We start from the raw sequence: 22,407 nt of genomic DNA on the forward strand, positions 1-22,407 counted from the left end.
GATGCTGGTCAATGGGAACAAAGTTGCAGTTATGTAAGATGAGTAAATCTAGAGATCTGGTGTACAGCATGCTGACTATAGTTTATGATACTATATTGAATGCAGGAAATTTGCTAAGAGAGTATATTTCAGGTGCTGTCATCATACACACAAACTGAGAACTGTGTGAGGAGATAATATGTTAATTAGCTTGACTATAGTAATCACTTCGCCATGTATGTGTATACCAAGCCATCATGTTGTACACCTGAAATATATATATAATTTTTATTAAAAAATTAGAATATGGTCCCCTTCTAGTTTTCTCACTTTTCCCCCTTGCTTCATCCTTATTTCCTTCCCTTACTTCTCTTCTTTATGTCTATATTATCATTTGGTTTCTATACTTGTGATATGAAGCAAGAGTATAATTTTTAAAGTAAACCCTTCTACTGTTTTTAACTTTTTTTTGGCTTGTGAAGGAAGAATTTAATATTTTCTCAAAAGAGTTCTATTCTGCCTTGATATATATTTAATATTTTCTCAAAAGAGTTCTAGTCTCACTATGAGTTTGTGACTCGTAAAAGAAAACTTATCTTTCTCCTATAGTATAAATAAGCTATGTTTGTGGTGTGTGCATTTCTTTGTTCTTTTGGGGTTAAATGTAATTGTCAGAGGGGATAGTTTTCTTGCTGGTAATTATTTTTTTCCTCGGTTCGGAATAATCCTTTGTAAACCCTGCTGCTGTATTTTAATAACTATGGTAGAATGATTTGGCTGACCAAATTCTGGTTTCTTTTCTCTCCTTTATTTGTTCTAGATTCATTTCATATTGCTCTTCAGTCGACAAGGGAAATTACGGCTGCAGAAATGGTACACTACTCTCCCTGACAAGGAAAGGAAAAAGATTACCCGGGAAATTGTTCACATTGTTCTCTCTCGTGGTCAGAGGACAAGCAGTTTTGTTGACTGGAAGGAGCTAAAACTTGTTTATAAAAGGTGTGAGTAACTTCATGAGAACTGAATTTCTTATTACTATTCGCTTTGTTGAGTCCTGAGCATTTTAGATTGCAACACCAATTCTATCATTTACTGAAATCTTTGAAGGCTGGAGGCCAAACGTTTGCACCAGTAGACTAAATAGAAGAGAACCCTCATTTGTTGAAAGGCTTTCCATATGCCAGGACGGGTTCTAGATACTTATTCTAGATACTTAATTTATGTGTTGATAATGCACGCATGCATTCAAGAAATTATGAGCATCTATTATATTTCCAGCACTGTTCTAATGACTGTGTATACAGTAGCAAACAAGACGCAGAACATTCCTGCTCTCTTGGAACTTATTCGTCTGTTAAGCAAACAAAACAGTTTCAGTTAGTAACAAATGCTATAGAACAAAGGTTAACATGATAGAGAGATGGGCGGCTCTTTATTATTCACGTTTGCAGATGAGGAAACTGAAGCCGCAGAGAGTTTAAGTAATTAGTCCCCAGTCACAGTAATTGAGTGGTAATCAGCAGAGCCAGGATTCAAATCCAGATTTTTCTGACTTTAAAGACTGTATATCCTCTCTTTACTGTACCTACTTGCCATGGCAGGACCATACTAGAAAGGGACCTCAATTTCTAGGTGAGGTAACTGAGGCCCTGAGAGGTAAAGTCATTTTGCTCATAAAGACCCAGATAACTGATGCCTAAACCAGGACCAGAACACAGCCGATCTGACCCTGCATCCAACATCATACTGCAACTTTCAGAGGGAAAACACACATTAGAAAGGCTCTCACAAGGTGTTTTTATAAAACTGGAAGGGGAAAGACAGAGGTAACATCAAAGGCTGTATTCAATGGAGTAAATTACCGGGAAGTACCTGGACCAAGCTTCTCTTGCTGGGCCCAAGGTCAAAACTTTTCGTACTAGCATGGTGGGAGACGTCAGCAAAGGCCCTTATAGTAATAAGCATCCCAGGGATAGAAAGACAGAGTCCCAGGAAATCCTTGCTGACAAAAGGCTTGTCCCTACTCTCTGCCTGGTTTCTACATCTTGGGGTTCAATTGTGATTTAAACCATTACCTGAAGAATAGGTTTCAGCAGTTCTCTGAACAGCTATCTATAACTACTGGGTAAACAACGGTGAACAACGCAGACTCAGTACCTGCCTTTGGGAAGCCATTGATTTAATGGGGGAGAGACAAGCCATGAAATACGGAATGAAGAGCTCTGGATGCTCTGTGAGGGAGGCACAGGAATGCATAGCAGGGGCATCCAGTGCAGTCAGAGAGGACAGAGATTTCCTGGAGGAAAGGACATCCAAGCTCTGAGCTACAGGAGAAGTAGGAGTGAGCCACATGTATGGGGTGAGGAGGGTATTAGGCAGAAGAAACACACATGGTGGGGGGAGGACTTGATAAGCTGAGGATGGGAGGCACACTACAGTACAGTATGAAGTAAGACACACTACAGTACAGTACAGTATGAAGTAAGAGGGTGGGCACGTGGGCCCCTGGGCCCCTTGGTCAGGGCTCTGGAGTTTAGAAAGAACAATTCACAATCCAGGGAGGGGCATGAACAGGCACCCTGATTACCATGGGTCAAAGGTTACCCTGATCACAGCTCCTTAAGGTAAAGTTTTGAGGACCTTTCACATAATTAACAGAAATAACCCAATCCCCACCATATTTTTTATATATTCTATTTTACATTTTGGGAAGCTATTGGATATGATAAATAACGATTTCCCTCTTGGATGTGGACAGGAAGAATCCCTGGAGAGGAAGCGGTAACTGCATATTCATGGAAAAAACCATCTTCACGTTGTGTAATGTGTCATTATATTTTATGTTATCTTCTTTTCTTTTCAAGGTATGCTAGTTTGTATTTTTGCTGTGCAGTAGAAAATCAGGACAATGAGCTCTTGACACTAGAGATTGTGCATCGTTATGTGGAGTTGCTGGACAAATACTTTGGAAATGTAAGTGGTGTCCTGGTCTGTAGAATGAGTCAGTCTCCACCCCAGCTCCGACTTCAGTTCTGCCTGTTTTCACATTCCTTCTCTCTCTCAAGTCTAAAGTATGAACTGCATTTGCGCCGAGAATCAGAATGCAATGCTTTCCCCCTTTCCTGTAATTCTCAGTAAATGGAAGATCCAGAGCCTTCCAGAGGCAGGTGGTGTGTGTATGTCCAGACCACAGCCACACTAGACACCTTGTTTCAATAAACTAGAATTTAATTGTGAAGGATTCCTTGATATTTTGTCCTTTACTCCCCACTGACTGTCTTCTCTTTTCTGTTGTGCCTTTTTATCCTCTCTCTGGTTTCTTTTACTAAGCTCCAAGGGTTCTTTAATATTATTTATACATAAGAGAAAAAAAACAACACCAGACAAACAAAACCAAAATCCTTTTCCTTCACATTGCTATTCAATCTCCATGCATTTACTGCCAAGCAACACACTCTGCGAGGTGCCCTGATCCCCAGAACACATTCACTCTGTGGCAGCTTGTGGCTTGGCTTCACCTTTACTCCTCCAAGGAAATCATAATGGTCAACACCAGTGATGCTGCTTTAATCTTCACCTGCCTTAACCTCTCTGCAGCACTGGACCCTTGCTCAGTGCAATGCTTTCTTTAAATCCGCTCCTCTTTATTTTGCCCTGACACTGAGTTCTGCTAATTCTCATCCTGTGTTTTTGAAGGCCCCAACTTGGTCTCTTCCCCAGCTCCCTCCTTCCCCCTGCCCTCTAAATGCCCTCCTCCTCCTTCTTTCTTCTCTCCTGTGTGTCTACTAGACTCTGTCTCCTGGAAATCCATCACCAGATGACTCTTCTTCACTTTGCTGATGACGCTGTTCGCTGGGCTTCTCATGCTCACCTCAGTCTTAACGTGACACGAACTGAAAATCAGCTCCTGAAAATCTGTTCAGTCTTGTGCTTGAAGTTATGACGTCCTAGGATCTTTCAACACAGAAGGACAGTGTTCCTTACGTATTTCTCCACCCTTTACTTAAGTCTGCCTCTGTCTATTCAAATTGGACGAAAACTCATCTCCTTTCACTCTCACTAGTATAGTTTTACTTGGGATTACAGTTTTGCTTTTCCTTTAAACCTCATCTCTCCCCCTTTCTGCCTCTGGGCTCATCTCTGCTTGCCTTTCCTGGCCTGTTTGTTAGCATTGTCCTTCCAATGCACAGATCTCTGGTGACATTTGGCCACTCTCCTCCATCTTTAATGAATACAATTCAAATTTCTTAGCTTGGCATTTACTCATTGTAAACATTGGTCCCAGACCACTGCTCCAACCTTCTCACTTCTGTCTTTTTATCCCTGACATATCCAGTGCTCCAGCAACATGGAGCAGCCTTGTATTATCCTCAACTTGTACAGAATTTGCCTGACCACCAAATTGCGAGTATCTCGAGATCATGACCTGGGACTTATTTGTTTGTTTTTTCAGCCCTTGGAACCAGCTCTGGGCCAGATTTTAGAGAATGTTCCAGAAATATTTTATCTAGTTCACAGTCTCAAGAAATGAATCAGTGGATTAGGAAAATGTTTTCTTCTCAGTAATACTCTCTTTCCTATTTCCTGGCTCACTGACGATTTTTTTTTTTTTTTTTTTTTTGCGGTACGCGGGACTCTCACTGTTGTGGCTTCTCCCATTGCGGAGCACAGGCTCCGGACGCGCAGGCTCAGTGGCCATGGCTCACGGGCCCAGCCACTCCGCGGCATGTGGGATCTTCCTGGACCAGGGCACGAACCCGTGTCCCCTGCGTCGGCAGGTGGACTCTCAATCACTGCACCACCAGGGAAGCCCTCTGAAGTTTTTTATTAAAAGCTGTTAAGAGAATTTGCTGTTTGAGTTTGTTTGAGTTTTCTGTACTGTATTCTATATAATGGAATGAACAGCAGTTGAAGTATTGGTTAAGGTTTTGTCAGATTTGTTGCAACAGTTTTCACAAGGATGAGTACCTGAAAGGTTTCTGAAATAATTTTCCCTCCCTCTCTCTCTCTCTCCCTCTCTTTGGTTCTTCTTCTTCTTTTTTTTTTTTTTTTTTTTGTCTTTGTAAGTTATGTTATAAGACCTAAATATTGCTTCAGAGATTTCAGTTTGTTGGTCAGCGTATAGAAATAATAAGACAGGGCTTCCCTGGTGGCGCAGTGGTTGAGAGTCCGCCTGCAGATGCAGGGGACACGGGTTCGTGCCCCGGTCGGGAGGATCCCACATGCCGCAGAGTGGCTGGGCCCGTGAGCCATGGCCGCTGAGCCTGCGCGTCTGGAGCCTGTGCTCCGAAGCGGGAGAGGCCACAGCAGTGAGAGGCCCGCATACCGCCAAAAAAAAAAGACCATTTTTCTTTTGCTCTCTCCTGGTTCACCAAGTTTATTTTCATTTTTTAAAAGAGAGATTTGCAAATATATAGTGGCAAGTTTTCAAACCTGAGATTATTTAATTTTATGCTTTCAATTTTTCAGAGGAATTCTGACATTGCAGTACTGTCTTTTGAAATAAACCGCAGACTTGGCCTTTAGCAAAGCCCTGAAAGAGTTCTCCTGAGGCCCAGAGATTCCCATAGCCTGCCTTTTCCGCCTCATTTCTGCACTCTGGTTTGACCTGTTGTGTTTTCTTAGATTTATCCAACTGTGATAATGTGAATTGGGATTGAATTTTATCTCAATCTTATCTGACCAAATATCAGATATTTCAGAACACATTGCTTTCTCAAGAGAATTTGAATCAACTTCCCTTATTCTAAGCCCAGTTAAAGTGTCAGCAGAATCAGGATGCATTCCTCTTTCTCTAATATTATTAATTTTTCATCCTGTTTTGGCATACCTTTAGAAGCTCTGTCTTTGTCATGGACCAAAATTTAATTCACTAAAAAAGTTCAGTGAATCTTTCATTAAGCTAAGAGCAGTTCAAACCTCTGTGCCCAGTACATGTTCAATTCTTATTAATTAACTGTGATGAGTAAGCCCAGCAATACTGATTCTTATGACATTGTCTCAGGAATGATATATTACTCTTTGGTTTTCTTTTCCTCTTGCGTTAATCCTGAAGGTTTCCTTGAATTTTGCCCTTATATTATCCCAGGAAAAAACTCTGTACTGAGTTTCTCGTAAGACTAGAAAATATTACCTTCCTATGACAGATCAATCAAAATCGCTGGCTACTAATTTATTTTTATTTTTTAGCACTTTTCAATTCCCAGGAGATTTACAAGGATTAACTAGTTAATCTTTCGGTCTTCTGTAAGTTGCATGAAGCCCAGTTTATAGAGGCTAAGAGGCAATGCCTCAGAGTCTCACAGTAGATAAGGGTCAGTTTGAGGACTTCGACACCTGCCATATTTTCCCATTACAGGCTGTTATGTGAGGTTTTACTGATGCACCCGGACAGTGCAGAGGTTGCTATGCTGGAGAGGTTCTGTCTTTTTTTTTTTTTTTTTTTGCAGTACGCGGGCGTCTCACTGCTGTGGCCTCTCCCGTTGCGGAGCACAGGCTCCGGACGCGCAGGCTCAGCGGCCATGGCTCACGGGCCCAGCCGCTCTGCGGCATGTGGGCTCCCGGACTGGGGCACGGACCCGTGTCCCCTGCATCCGCAGGCGGACTCTCAACCACTGCGCCACCAGGGAAGCCCTAGAGGTTCTGTCTTGATTCAGGGAGTTTTCTTGTTGTCAGGGGAGGGGTGCTCTATGTCCTGCTGGATCCTGGTGTCAGCTGGCTTTCTCACCAAACCCATGATTTGACTCATCATAAATCTCTATTTCACAGATATGAAAAATGACATTCAAAAAGTTGAATAGAAATATTTACTCTGCTAATGTCATGGGGGCTATTATGAGGATCAAAGACATAGTGTAATTGACAATACTTATAAACTGTCAATCGCTATGTAACTGTACTTTGCCTTATTATTTTATACATCCTTTTATGCATTTGCTGTACATAACTTGAACTTTTTGTACTTACTTTAGAACAGAATTCAGTAAGGGAAGGTCCTTCTTAAATTCTATCCAAAAAGATTTAGTTATTTAAATGCCAGAAATAATCTCACTACACCATGTATTATGCTATAACAGAAGTCCCTCAAGCCAAATTATAGTAAAATTGTAGTAAACACAAGGCTAGGAGATCAAAGGTAACATTAAATTACCACTGTTTTTTTCCTTTTATAAGCTTTCTTCCAGAATAGAGAGACATGAGAAAATGAGAAAAAATAAGCAAAGAGGCTCATGTGTTTATTAACACAGAAGCCATGTGCTTTTGTGTAATTAGATGGAGTGCAGTCATCTGAGCATCAAGGGTACATTTCTGATATACTGGGGCAGCGCCCTGAAGGTAGAATTAGAAGTAGTATTTGAGTAATTAGACAGTAGCTGAAGAAATCTACATTATGTCTCAGGTTCTGAGGTGTTTTCTCTTCTTACTCTCAGGTACAATAACCCCTCGGGGTTAGACTCAGTAGCAAATAGAATAGTATTTTGAACTTGCTGTATATGAATGACTTGCTTGTTTGTAACATTCTCTATTCGGCCAGTAGAACTTGTGTAGCCATTTCCCTTATGATCTGGAGATAGTAACTGTATAATCAAGGTGTGTGTGTGTGTGTGTGTGTATCTGGCTTTGCATATTACCTAACCTTATCCCTACCCCTCGAAACTAGGTGCAGTAAACTAATTGCCCCGTGGCCATTGGCGAGCCCTACAGCCTTGGGGATGACTTGCTGCTAGGAGAGTGGAGAGTGGGGTATGAGAGGTTCCCAGAGAACTTGCGTTAGTATCTGTCAAGTTCACTTTGCAGGATTCTGGTTGCTCGTTTATTCTCATGAGGTTCCTGCCTGTCCTGGATTCCTGGTCTACACGTGCCTTGAACTCTGGGGTTCCCCAGCTCTTGCTACTATAAATCCTGACTTCCCACCTCTTCTGATCTCTGGTAACTGCTTACTTCTTGTACCTTCTTTAATGTGCATGAATGTCTAATCTACTGTGCTTTCTTTCTGTTTATCTATATTGTTTAAAATAGCAAAATAATACATATTTTTACATATCCTTCTAGACATATACAGTTTTTTAAATAAAAAATGGTATTGTATTATACATCTTATTCTGCAGCTTTCTTTTGTTCCCCTTACCAGTCTATCTTAGAGCTATTTCCATGTCTATCCATGGAAATCTACTTCATTCTTTCCAACTTTATGCATAGAATTCCCATGGTATATAATATGATACACAATAGGGGTAGACCATACTTTATTTAAGCAATTCCATTATGGCTGGATTTCTGAGTTGTTTCCAATTTTTATTATAAATGATGCTGGCATCATCCTTGTTATTAATATATATTATTATGCGCTGGTTTGGGTATAGCATAGGAATAAATTCCTTGCGGAATTATTGGGTCAAAAGATTTGTACATTTAAAACTGATGGACACTACAGTTTGAGCCTTCAAAATGCCTATAAAATTTACAAATTCCACCAACAGTGAGTGTGAGTACCTATTTATCCATACACTTAACCAGCAATGGATATTATCTCTTCTTAATAATCAGATGGTCATTAATTCAATTTGCATTTTTCTGATTACTAGTGAGGCTGTATATATTATTAGATGTGCATTGGCCTTTTCCATTTCTTGCCTTGTCTATCAATTGCTTCTTGACAGCCTTTATTTGACTTTTTATGTTGTGGTGTTTGTCTTAGGGATTCGTGAGAATCCTTTCTATATCATGGATACTATGCTTTCCTTTCTGTTATATATTTTGCAAATATTATTCCCAATCCATTGTTGTACTTTTAACCGGTACTCTGATCTCTACATTTTTGCCTGGGAAGCTCACTTCTAGTCTCATTCAAATTCCTGGAGTGAGTGTTCTAGAAATAAAAGGGTTCATAAGCTGAGACTATTTCCTTTTATGATGCCATCCTCTTTCTGATGGTTGTTCTCCAGAGGGAACCCTAAAGTTCTGGGGAAGTCCTGGATTATAGTATCATGTCCCAGTGAATAGACTCTTATTTTCAACTGGTTTTACACATATATGTGTGTGTATGTGTATGTGTGGAGAGAGAGAGAAAGAGACAGACCCTGTAGGGAGGGGGAAATTAGCTGTGTGTGTGTGTACACACACACACACACACACGTTGATTTGATACTGTTTTCTAATGAATGAAGAGACCATAACCTTTGCAGATTCATTAGATTAGTTTTTCTTAGATGGCCATTTATTACAGTGGTTTTGTACTTATTTGTTCTTATGCTTCTGATTCAGTTGGATGTGTCAATATAAACCATTTTCCCTGGAGAGTCTGCAAGTCTATTGACCTAAATCCTAAATATATGGAGCAATTTGTTAAAATATTGTCATCCATTGTATGTGAAGTCATAGGATCGTCGATCTGGGAAGCATTAGTCCCCAGCAACATAAAAATAAGGCCTGTGTGGTGGCCGACTCACTCATTTATCCTGAGGACATTTATTGCATCCTACTACGTGCCAGGTTCCAGAGGTATATGGATGACTAAGACAATTCCTGTACCTGAGCTCACAATACAAGGGGAAGTGACTGATAAGTAAGCGTATACTTGGGCACACAAGATGTAAGAGAACACAAAGGAAGTGATGCAGAATCTCTATGTGAGAAAAGAGGATTTGGGGGAATCATTGTGCGCATACCTTTTGAGTTTGGCCTTGAAAAATGGGTTTGATTTTGCCAGCAGAATAAAGGAAAAGACATTTGGAACATTCCAGGAATTTCTGGAATGTGCAAAGGGTAAAGGCATGAAAGAACGGGGTGAGTTTGTGGAATGTGTAGCTTTAGCATGGTGTGGGTACCAGCACAGGAAGCCAGAGAGCTGGGCTGTAAAGATTCCTATAAGCCATGCTGAGGAATCAAAACTGTCCTGAACAGAAGACCTCACCCAGGAAAGGACCCAGATCAGCATTTTAGCAAAGTGCTAGTGGTCCTTGACCTCATGTGGGTAGACACCACCTAGAAAGTCACTGCAGCACCCCAAGCGAGATACGTTGCAGGCCTGAGTAGCAGCGAAAATGGACAAGAGGTTAGGGGTTTATTTACAAGATGGAATCCATAGAAATTGGTGATCAAATTTGAGAGGCATGAGATCAAGGGGGAGAGAGGAATGAGAGGGAGGGGAACTTAAGCTGAACTGTAGAATGAATTAGATTGAGCCACGAGATAGAGCTTGCAGCTACTAAGCAAAACAGGGACTAAAGGGAAAAGAATATGCTTGATTCAGTTTGGAATACGGGGATGTAGATTGAGGAATATCCAGGCAGAAATTTCTGGTTAGTGGATGAAAATATTGGATTAGTGCTGCAGAGAGAGATCAGGCCTCGATAAAGATCTCACTTCGTTAAGCCACCTGCATGGAAGACCCAGCTGTAGAGCGTCAATGAGATTATCTAGGAGAATGTATGTGTTGCAAAGAGAAGAGGCTCTCTTGGGAAGCACCAGTCTTTAGGAAGAAGGTGGGTCCCTAGAATGTAAGCAACCTGCTGCAGAGATATTTGTTTTGCCAATTGATGTGTCCCACGCATTTTGTAAATACTTCTTAAATGAATGCAAGTTTCGGGGGCGAGATAAATCATCCAAGGAACCTGAGAAGGACCATCAGAGATGGAGGAGGAAAACGGGCACTGAGTGGTATTGCCAACATCAGGGCGTAAGCAAGAGCAGATTTTCAAGCAAGGGTTGGGTGAAGTGTATCAGATGCTTCTGAGCCCTAAAGGTGGGAGAGGACTGAAAACTTTCAGTGAGCAGACCTTCTGTAAGGTATGGAAAGCGAGAGTTGAGGAATATGTGAGAAGGGAAACAGCCGGGATGGTGCCTGAGTGGCTGTCTGGTTGAAACATTGGAATTGAGCCTTATTTGCATTATGGGGAGTGGCCTTGCTACTTGCTACATTTAACCAAGTCTATCAGACTCAGCTTTGGTCTGTGACAGTGGTAGCGGTTCTCGACGTGTAGTCCCCACACCAGCACCATTAGCATCACCTGGGAACCCATGAGAAGTTCAAACTGTCCGGCTTTACCCACACCTACTGAATCGGAAACTCCAGGGTAGGGCCCAGTAGTGTGTGTTTCAATGAGCTTTCTGGGTGATTGGGATATACTCTGTAGTTTGAGAAGCACCGGCCTGGGACATAATTTTGAGAAAAATTCACACAATTGAGCTAATTTGCCTCTGAAGAATGAGCTTCTGAGAGTTCTAAAGCTAGGAGCCAAATATACAGACCAGAGGGCCGGAGCAACGAAGCACTGCCCTCGTGCCTGAAAGGCAGTGGTGGCTCAGCTTTTACCTGTGCGGATGGAGAGGTGAGCTGGGCAGCTTCACTCCTGGACTGAGTCTCAAATTTCCTGTTGTGACATTAAACAATATTATCTAAGGACATGCTCAGCTTTACTAGAATGTGGTTTTACTTTTATTCAGGGCCTGGATTTCCATAGTTCTACTTTTCTGGCTTTAAAATACCATCTGATATTTTTATCTTTGGTGTGCCACATGGGTGTCACTGTTGAAAAGCTTGAATCACTGGCCCATGTTTCCCCTAATACTACTGCAAGTTTATCAAAATATTCATTTTTGTCTTACCAGGTCTGCGAGCTAGATATTATCTTTAATTTTGAAAAGGCTTATTTTATCCTGGATGAGTTTATAATCGGTGGAGAAATTCAGGAAACATCCAAGAAATCTGCTGTTAAAGCCATTGAGGATTCTGATATGTTACAGGAGGTCAGTACACAGTTTCTCATGCCCTGGGAAAAGATGATGTTGGTGCTGTGATGGCGATGGTGGTAGTGGTGATAGATTGACTGACACTTACTGGGCTTTTACTCTGTGCTGGGTACAGTTTTTATTTTTAAGGTAAATTCTTTAATTTTTATTTTATTTTTAAAATTTTCGGCTGCCTTGGATCTTAGTTGCAGCATGCGGGATCTTTCGTTGTGGCACGTGTGCTCCAGAGCGCATGGGCTCTGTAGTTTGCAGCACGCGGGCTCTAGTTGAGACGCGCAGGCTCGGTAGTTGTGGCGCACAGGCTTAGTTGCCCCGTGGCATGTGGGATCTTTGTTCCTCGACCAGGGATCAAACCCGAGTCCCCTGCATTGGAAGGATTCTTTACCACTGGACCACTGGGGAAGTCCCAGGGTGCAGTTTCTAAGTAAGTTACGTGTATTAACTTATTTAATTATCACAGCAACTCTAAGAGGTAGGTATATTGTTACCCTCATTTTAAAGATGAGTAAACTAAGACACAGAGAGGTTTAATGACTGCTCAACGTCACACAGCTGGTAAGCATGGAATAGAGATTTGAACCCAGGTAATTGGGCTCCAGAGTCTTTGCTCTTCATGTCTGAGCTTTTCAGTGACGATACCACACTATCGAAAAGGGATTACGTACTTGGTGCTATTCTTTTCAAGAATAATTTTATGGGAGGTATAAAAAGCCTTTCATTAAAATATCTGTGCTGCCCTGGGAAAGGAGAATAGCAATACATCATTATTTTACTTGCCAGGGATACTAGAGCTTTATTATTGAAGATGGCGATCATCATATTAATTAGTTTCCTACCTTCCTGGGAGGCTGTATGTGTGCTCTTATTTGCATAAATAAATTGGGAATTCTGTGGTTTGCTTGTCAAGGGATAAATGGGCCCTGCAGCAGCCATTTGGTCGTGTTCCTGACTCTGTGATACTTATATAAAATACACTGGGGCTTTTCTTGTAGATACAGTACAGATTTGCATTGTCCCTAATATCGGAACGTACCTACATTAACCCCTTCAGTCCTCCCGTGGGCACTGTGAGAAAGGGCGCTTCACCCCACTGAACTTTGCCCTCCCAAATGAGATGATCTGACCAGCCCCTGCTCAAGCATGCCTTTGCGGACCTGGTTTCTACCCCAGCTCTGCCACCTCTAGCTTCTTCTTCTCACAGCATCATTGAATCTATCTTTCTATTTTCATGATAGCTGGTCAGAAGATTCCAGAGCATTCTCAAGTGTCTTTTAAAAATTGGCATTAAAGCCATTCTTGCTGCTGTTTGGAAAAAAGAGCCTGCTTCAGTTACTAAAACATTAGACATGACTTCCAAGCAACAGTTTTGGCACATCTTTGAGCTGATTACTAGCTCCTGCCCATCTAGGGAACCAGTCCTCAGGTGAATGGATACCGAGAAAGATACAGGGTACCCCTGAGCCTCTGTGCTTGCCTGTTAGGAAGCTGATGCATTTATTTCTAGGTGCTTTATCACCTCAAAAAAATGCATTTAAACTTTCTGATGTTCACTTGGCTGTCTCCAAATGACACAGGAAGGGAATTTTACAAGGTACTTGAGAAATCAGTGGTTTGGAAATTCTACATTAACTTTCTTAAAATATGCCAGCGGGTTATTTATAATTCTGTCCTCAGGGTCCTTACTGTGGAATCACGTTATAGGAGAAACAGACATAGAACAGGGTCTTGGGCACTTCAGTAATTAAAGCTCCTTGAATTAGGGCCAAGATACACCTGGGTTATTTTGAATTTCCCCTCTGTAGGAAGTAGAATTTTAAAGGGCTTGCGGGTTATCTGGTGCTTCTAGTTCCATTTAAATCTGGGAAGCAGGTATTGCCTGCTATTTCAAGAGAGAGGCCTTTCACAATTAAACATTAATTGGTCATTCCCTGGTGTCCCTGGTGATTGAGTGGAAGGTCTTGATAGGTGGGTCTCAGGGGACCCTCCATTTAGCTGCCGTGTCCCCATAGTGAGCGGGCAGTATCATGACTGCCCTCTAAATCGTTCACTGAATTCACAACACCTGCCAAATAGAAACAGTGTTACCAGTGTTCTCTTGGGATCTGGTACTTCAGCTAAGTCAATGAACATCTGGGGAGCTGGTTGAAAAACTGGCTTTGTATATATGGTTTGCTTTGTGTATCTGGTCAGAACAGTTGAGCATATGAATAGGCACAAGTAATATAATTGCATAAAGAGAAACAATTATTGCTTTCTTTTTTCCCTGTCCTTTGGACCTGAGCACGTATTTGTATTGAATACAAACTTAGTTGCTTAAGTTTAAGGGAGGCCTTTGTAATATTGCTTTTACTTTTAGCACAACTGAAAATCTCAGAGTAGGCCCTGAACTCTTCCCTGACCTCTACCCAATAAAAGTTTTTTAGAATAAAAAAACTGTCTCTACATTTTTAGTAAGAAGATACGTAGTCTTAAAGCCCTAAATGCTCAGAGCTTATTCTGAGTGTACCGGGGCTAGATGTTGATAATATGGAAAGAAAGGAACAGTTTAATTGGTTGGGGATGACTTTAAGAGGTACCTTATATTGAAGGTAACTGTGGACAATGGTGCAGAAATGATTAGAAGGAAAAAGAAACTCTGAAATAAGGTAGTGATCCTTAAATACAGAGGTTGCAATTCTTGGGATCACCAGTGGGGGCGAAAAACAGAAGATGTTCCGACCACAGAATAAGAAAGCAAGTTAAGGAGGGAGGGTCAAATGGTACCTCATTAGATCAAGCAATGGGACACCTCATATGTGTACGTGCGGATTCCTGAGAACCAGCTAGGTGCACCCCAATACTGTCACCCTTAAAAACACAAACCATGTTAAACAGCTATTGCATTATGGTTTTTTTTTTTTTTTTTTTTTGTGAACGAACCCGTGTCCCTTGCATCGGCAGGCGGACTCTCAACTACTGCGCCACCAGGGAAGCCCCGATATTTGTAATTAAAAAAAAAAAATTTGTAATCTCTCATTTTTTTCTCATTCTAAGTAAATTTATACTCAATTTTATATTTGTAATTTTGTATACTCTTTTAAATGGGCTAAAGTCTAGGTACCAAGAAATAGTCATGGGCCCCTGGCCAATGTGATACCCCTGCCAATTTGACAGACATGGGCAGTATCTGTAAGAGGAGAGACAGGGCAGAGGTCTTAAGGTGTGGGCTTCTCTTGGCCAGTGCTCATCCAGGAGGTGTAAGAGCTTTATAAGAAAGTGTGGATAATGGACCACAAGTATTTTCAGCAGAGGAAGACTGGAGTTCTAAGTAGAGCTGGTGAACACAGTCAAAAAACCTGATTTCTAACCCTAGTATCTTCTGAGCAGCCTTGCTTAGCCATGGTCTCGGTCTCTTTGGGCAACGCTGGTCGATGTCTTCCCTGGCAGGTGCACGTGAATCACATCTCCTGGGGTTCAAGCTTAAGAACAGGTTAAGCATTGCTGGTTGCGCTGCGACTTCCATGTAAGAGGTAGGGGTGTTACCAAAGGCTGGCCCCTTGAGCTCCCTGATGGATTCAACCCAGGGGCCTTGTTACACAAACATATGTTTATAGCAGGAGAGGGTAGAAGAGGAAGTCCATCCATCATGCATAATAAAGGGCTTGCAACATGACCGTAAGTTTGAACTCTGCCTGTGGTTGTGAATCCATTTAAACATTTTTTTAAAGTACTGGGAAAAAATTAGGGCCTTGTGGCATGTTAGCAAACTTGGTAAGTTATGAGGAGGATGAAGAAACATAATTTATGTACTTTGGAGGAAAGCCTTTTCAAACGACATGAAAGAAATTATTAAGAATTATGGTCTGTTTATCCCTTATGTCTTGGCAATAAGATGTTCTGTATCTGTAATACATACATATGTTATGTATGTATGTAACGATACATACGTTATACAAATACAATTCAAATTTCTCTAATACCTGTGTCTGGAGGAAGTCCTCATGGTTATTTTAGCAGGCACATTTTTCTGAAGTCAACAGTGATAGCTTCGCAGCTGTTGCTTTAGCGTTTCTCTTATCAGACATTCCTTTTATGGTCAAGTTAAGCCATTTCTCTGTTGAAAGTTATTTAATTCCAGCCATATGGATGTGTATACAAATTATACTCAAACTTTGAACCACCTTTCTTGATTAGAATGCAAAGACTTATGACCATGTACACTTCAAAAACTTCTTTTCGGGAATTCCCTGGTGGTCCATTGGTTAGGACTCTGGACTTTTACTGCTGTGGGCCTGGGTTCAATCCCTGGTCAGAGAACTAAGATCCCACAAGCTGTGTGGTGCAGCCAAAACAAAAACAAAAACAAAAACTTCTTTCTTCTAATGGCAAAATAAATGAGTAAGAGAATGAAGAATTTTCACAGTCTGCTAAAGGATGTGGTTTAAGGGAAAATTGCTCTTATATATGGTTCTCTTTCAGACAATGGAAGAATACATGAACAAGCCTACGTTTTAACCATGCATCTACTTGAAGACTCCAAGTGCTACATGTTGTGAACCTGTAAATAAGCAGTGCCTTGCATCCAGTTATTTGACAGAGCCTCTGGCACCATGCCAAAAATAACTTAAAAGGGATTTTTCTGTTAATTAGCAAAAATTAAAGTTGTTTAACATAATATATTTATCATTATTCATGTCTGTATTATACTGTATATGACTACTTGGATGTTAAAACAACTGCCTCATTGCTCAATAGGCTGAATGTTTGTTTGCAGTGTTTTAACTCCATGTCATATTTTTGAGCTAATTTAAATAAATTTATTGCAATGTGTTTTGTTGCATTTGGTCCTCTACTGACAGGGTGTAAACTATATTGTCATAATCCATGATTTTGAATGTAAAGTATATCTTATATCAATAATACTTTTTCTAAATGTTTAGCTTTTTTAATTGTATAATGATTCAAAATTATGTTAATAGTTCAGAGTTCTTACATGATGTTAGACATTTTAAATACACTTAATACTGTAATTTCAGTCCAGATACAGTGTATCTGATTTTAATGTCCTGAATTCATTAATTTTTCAGGGCTGGAATTAAGGACAACAACCAAAGATAGTATAGGCCTTAAGTGGTTTTGATGCCTTGGAAGCTGCTATCTAGGCTGAGGTTTTAATTTTACCTTTTAATTGAATATAAGGGGCATTCCAATAAGGTTGTGTTTTGTACAAACTCTATGTATTTATTAAGGTTTTGAGACATCTGAAAAAGTGTCTATAACTTCCCTTACTATAAAAATAGTATAATAAAGATGAATAACAGTAGCAATACTACTTATTAATACTACTATTTTAATAATCTTCTATGTTACAAGCACCCTTAGTTGCTTGAGAGATTTTTGTTTCCAGTATGTTTTCATGTATATCTAATATATTTGAAGACATTGTCTATTAGGCTTACTTGGAGCATTTAATATTATTGCAACCTATATAGTAGGTGCCTTGCCTCCTTTTTCTTTCCTCATCTCCCAAAGAAAATATTTGCTGCTGACTTATTATTGTGACTATGTCGCATTCATGCTTCCTGGAAAGTTCTATATAACCAGGTGGTAGAAGTGATCAGACATTCTAGGGAAATAGCTTGTACTGTTCTGTCTGGTGCCCTGCTTTTGATGTCTTACCTGTGCATTTTCAATGTTAGTTTTGAGGTCAAATGTCATCATGTTGCAGTGGTTAGGGACCTTCTAGTATTCTTCCTAAGAGAAGAGTGTGCTTGCTGTTGGAGAATCCAACATGAGGGGAAAATGTCCTCTTTGATTCATCGTGCTGGACATATTTAGGGAAAGATGGCAAGATAAGAGTGGAAGAACATGAGGAAAAATTGACCAACTCCAAAATATAACCATTATTAAAAGGAAAAACTTCAGGTTAGTATATGAAGTAATTATTGGGCTTTTAATATCTAATATTTCCTCAAAATAATCATATATTTACAATTAGGGCATCAGATTGAAGTTTGTCATTTTTATCACTTTGTTTACTTTAGATCTTTGACTTTGTGCTTTAGCTTTCTTTTTTTTAATATGGCAGAACTCTTTATTTTAAAAAACATTGTATAAAGATAAACTTTATGTAAATTGATGTAAGTTTTTCTGGTTCTTTTGAAGCTCTCCACCATTTTTGGATGAAGGTATTGATTGAATCTCATTCAAATGTACTCCACATATTCTGGGGAATTCCATATTAGACACTGTCTAGTTATAGCGGGGGCTCCTCAGACTTTATGTCAGCAGCACACATAGGGTGTGAACATAATGATATGGCACTCTGGGGTAAATTTGAGGGATTTGGGGGACAGCTTACATGGACTTCGGTGAAAATAATCATTATGTTTTCTTTATATCATATAATTGTCATTGTGTTTTCTTTATATCATATAATTGTAATAAAACCACCAAGGGAAAGGAAAGATAATAAATATTAAACTTGTATAAAAACTTCCAAATAAAATTTTTTAAAGTTTTTTATTGAGGAACTTCAGTGTGTTTTTATGAATATAATTTTTTTTAATCAGATTTTATGCTTGAAATTGCTATCCATAATTCTTGTTGACGTCCTTCTAATATAACCTCTTCATTTTTTTAGTTTTTTATTGAGGAACTTGAGCATGCTTTTATGAATATAATTTTTTTTTAAATCAGATTTTATGCTTGAAATTGCTACCCATAATTCTTGGTGAAGTCCTTCTAATATAAACTGTTCATTTTCTAGGCAATTACCTATCAAGGTGGAACTTGACAGCAAATGAGAGAAGAGAATTTATTGTTTTGCTCCTACTGGCTTTTTTCTCACCATTCACCCACATTTTGATAATCTGATCTCTTTACATGTAGTTAATGACTCAACCACCCTTTAAATCTACTAACTCCTTTTCTTTCATTAACAAGTGTAAAGTTGACATTTCTTATGATAACTCAAGTGAATTTTTTAAAAAATTTATTTATTTTATTTATTTTTGGCTGCATTGGATCTTCGTTACTGCGCTCAGGCTTTCTCTAGTTGTGGAGAGTGGGGGCTACTCTTTGTTGCGGTGCGTGGGCTTCTCATTGCGGTGGCTTCTCTTGTTGCTGAGCACAGGCTCTAGGCGTGTGGGCTTAAGTAGCTGTGGCATGCAGGCTCAGTAATCGTGGTTTGCGGGCTCTAGAGTGCAGGCTCATTAATTGTGGCACACGGGCTTAGTTGCTCCGCGGCATGTGGGATCTTCCCGGACCAGGGCTCGAACCTGTGTCTCCTGCACTGGCGGGAGGATTCTTAACCACTGCACTACCAGCGAAGCCCAAGTGAATTGTTAATTCAAACTTTTTCCCATATCAAGTCTTCTGAAATAGTATAAAGCATTTTCATCAAACATACAACAGATGTTGTTCTTCTACAGCTAGTAATTCTTCTTTAGGATTTGTATTATAAAACCCATGAAATATCACTCGGAACTGTCTTTAACTTTACTTTTCTAAGTTTTAATCAATAAACTTTATTGGTAAGTGTTAATATATTTTTTTCACATGGTCCCTGCAATTTTAAATTAAGTTCAGTAGATGCTCTGGAATGTGAGTAAGCAAGCCAATGACTCTTTCAATAATTTGTGAAGGGAGGGTCATTAAATTTTTTTTTTTTTTAATCCTTATTGAATGTTCTAAGCGTTTCCCTTCAGGGCTTAACAGCATAGTTCCTAACAAGGGTAGACTTAACCGTCTTCCAGATTAGATAGAGTTGTTTTCATGTGGTTGACATGTCCTTTGTTTAACTAATAGTATTATTCCAAAGTGGTAATTTTTACTCATTCCTTTGGGAAATAGTGAGTGTTTCCATGGAGGGTGGTAAAGAGAGCATTTATGCAATTGTGTGAGTTAATGTGGGCTTTTGCTGTTGTTAGCGTGATCTTATAACTGAGCTACACCTGATATTGCTATAATTTATAAGAGAACTTTGCTTCTTATTTTACACTTGTGCATGTTTAAAATGTTAATCTTGTGTAAAGTGGTTGTTTAGTAGAAAGACGCCAGCATAGTTTACTTGATAATATTTTGAAGTAAATAAGACATTTAGACTGAAGAAGAGGAAAAATTATGGGAACACTTGGTTCCAAATGTGAGATAATCCTCATACTGCTTTAATAGTGGTTTCAAACTCTCTTTTATACTGTTTTTTGGAGGGAGAGAAATCTGTTGAATTTGTGAAGGCTCCAGTTTTAATAAAATTTTTCCTCTACAGTGGAAAAATATCTAAAATTTGAGACTATATAAATGTGAAGAAAAAAACTAACGGACTTGTAAGGGGTTTATGGTCGAAAATTGTTTAAAAAATAATTTGTTTTTAAGAATGGTACAAAAATAAATCTTAAAATTATAAAAATATAATTTTGAAAATGAATGCGGTCAGTGTTGGAAATATTAAAATATTAATTTACCTTTAATAAACTTCTAAAAATGTCTTAAATTATAAACATTACTTTCATTTATGTAGGATTAAATAATTTTGGAGAATCTGTATTTAAAGGATTGATTATATTTTCCTGTTTTTAGAAATAAGCCTTTTTATTTCTTGAAGCCAAATTTTAATGCTTTTTTATTGGGTCAGAGTTTGGCTAATTATATTAAAAGCTAAAACTGAAACGATGGATGGATGAGTGAATAAACCAAGTCACATAATAAGAAAAATGGACAAAATCAATTATGTTCTACTTAAAATGTCTAATCTTATGATAGTAATAGTTGTAAAGAAAATGGTGTGTACGTACTTCCGCTATTAGTTGAACACTTCGTTAGAAATGTAAGAGCAGAGAGCAAATTAAGTTGGAAGAAAATTTAAATTTTTTACCTACACACAAAGAAGCTCAAGAATGATAAATCATAAAGTAAAAATCAGACTAACTCATCTGGAAGTGTTACATGTGTGTATATTTTATTTGCGTCCTATCAGTTCTCTGTGCTTTTTGTATTCAAAATCGTATGAACATAATTACTGAATTTAGGAATTTTTCTGAGGCAGCCATCCAAATGCTATTCAAATATAAGTTCAACTCTTGTGAACTTTTGAATCGATGAGAAATAATTGCTTATCATTTTTTAAACTTCTGTATATGATTTTCATCCATCAGTCTCAGAGCAAGCAAGTGGGTTTTCTCTCTGGTAGGGATGTTCTGAGGCATAAGACTAAGTGTCATGATGATGTTTAGAGCATCAAAATGGACTAGGGATTGGGAGCCTTCACGCTTGTCCTGAATGTACCACTGACAAGGTTCATGAACTTGCTCTTTGGAATGGATGGAATGTCAGAATCAGATGGGATCATGGAAGTGAGCTAGTCTGAACCACTCATTATACAGAAGAGGAAAGAATAATCATTACATTGACATTTATGTTTTAATCAGGTCCCAGTGCTAATCATTTGCTTAATTAAATCTTGCCTTGATCAAAGGTGTTACCTCATGAAAGTATTTGATGAGCTTGTTTCCTGGTATGAAATAAAAGCCTAATGACATTCAAGCATGTTTTTCACCCTTTTAAATGATACAAGTGAAGTCTATTGAGTGCACTTTAGATGAAGGGTGCCATTATAGGAGTAGAAAGAAGAGCTGCTCTTGGAATACAGATAAAGAGTGAATCACCAAGGTTGCATTGTTGATTTTTGGAGGTAGAATATCTTACGTGTTTTAGGTGAAAGGAGAGAACAGAAGGGCAATACATTTTTTGGCTAATGTGAATAAAAGGGACTAATGATCTAGAAAAGTCATTGAATTATGTGACATTTCTTGCATTCAGCTAAAGCTTGTCATTTCAACCTTGTTTATACCTAACTATGAAGTAAGACCTTCACATGTAGTTCTGAGTCAAGGAGCCAGTGCTGGATGAAACCAAAGCACTGCTTGGAAAATATGATAGAGACCAGATGTTTGCTTACCAGGCCATTTCCTGTTTCTTCCTGGGTTTACAGCTAGACTTAACTTCCCACCCTTCTTGAAGTTTGGTTTATCCATAATGGAATCAGAACCAGTGGCATGTGGGTCCAAGTAACATATGCCCAACTGCAGGTCTGACTCTTAAAACACTCCCACGTGTGACCCTCCATTCTGTCTTTCCCGGTTTATAGCCAAAGGAAAATACTCTAGGATCCAGAGAAAGCAGAGAGCCATGAGATGGAAGGAACCTAAAAACGGCTGTCAGGAAAGCCAACCAAGCAGGAATAGTCACACTGGACAGAAGTAAACATGTGTGACAGAAGTAAACTTCTATGATGTTAAGTCCCTGAACTCCTGGATTTGTTCACAGCAGTGAACCTACCCTGACACGTGAAACAATCATGGGCTAACATCAGTGGGATCAGGATATGTTTAATCAAGGTTTTCTTCAGAGAATGGAAAAACATAGCACCCTTTAGAGTTAATACACACTAATTATGTAGAAGAGGTAATCAGATAATAAATCTGATTGAGAAAATTGAGGCTGCTGAGGGACTTCCCTGGTGGCACAGCAGTTAAGAATCCACCTGCCAATGAAGGGGACACGGGTTCAAGTCCTGGTCTGGGAAGATCCCACATGCCGCAGAGCAACAAAGCTCGTGCGCCACAATTAATGAGCCTGTGCTCTAGGGCCCACGAGCCACAACTACTGAGCCCACATGCCACAACTACTGAAGCCCGC

The 22,407-nt window shown here is 39.4% G+C and overlaps 1 protein-coding gene across 1 annotated transcript in view; it reads left to right on the forward strand.

Moving 5' to 3' along the window:
* AP1S3 (adaptor related protein complex 1 subunit sigma 3) overlaps window positions 1-18,223 on the forward strand; it is a 54,367-nt gene extending 36,144 nt beyond the window's left edge. Inside the window, exons 2-5 of the mRNA XM_024763137.1 lie at window positions 800-978; window positions 2,844-2,952; window positions 11,590-11,727; window positions 16,189-18,223. Of these exons, the coding sequence (XP_024618905.1) occupies window positions 800-978; window positions 2,844-2,952; window positions 11,590-11,727; window positions 16,189-16,224 (462 nt within the window). The 3' untranslated portion in view covers window positions 16,225-18,223. The remainder of the gene's footprint in view (window positions 1-799; window positions 979-2,843; window positions 2,953-11,589; window positions 11,728-16,188) is intronic.
* The last annotated feature ends 4,184 nt before the right edge of the window (window positions 18,224-22,407 follow it).

This window comes from Neophocaena asiaeorientalis, unplaced genomic scaffold, assembly GCF_003031525.2.
Source record: "Neophocaena asiaeorientalis asiaeorientalis breed wild unplaced genomic scaffold, Neophocaena_asiaeorientalis_V1.1 scaffold86, whole genome shotgun sequence".
Classification (NCBI taxonomy): domain Eukaryota; kingdom Metazoa; phylum Chordata; class Mammalia; order Artiodactyla; family Phocoenidae; genus Neophocaena; species Neophocaena asiaeorientalis.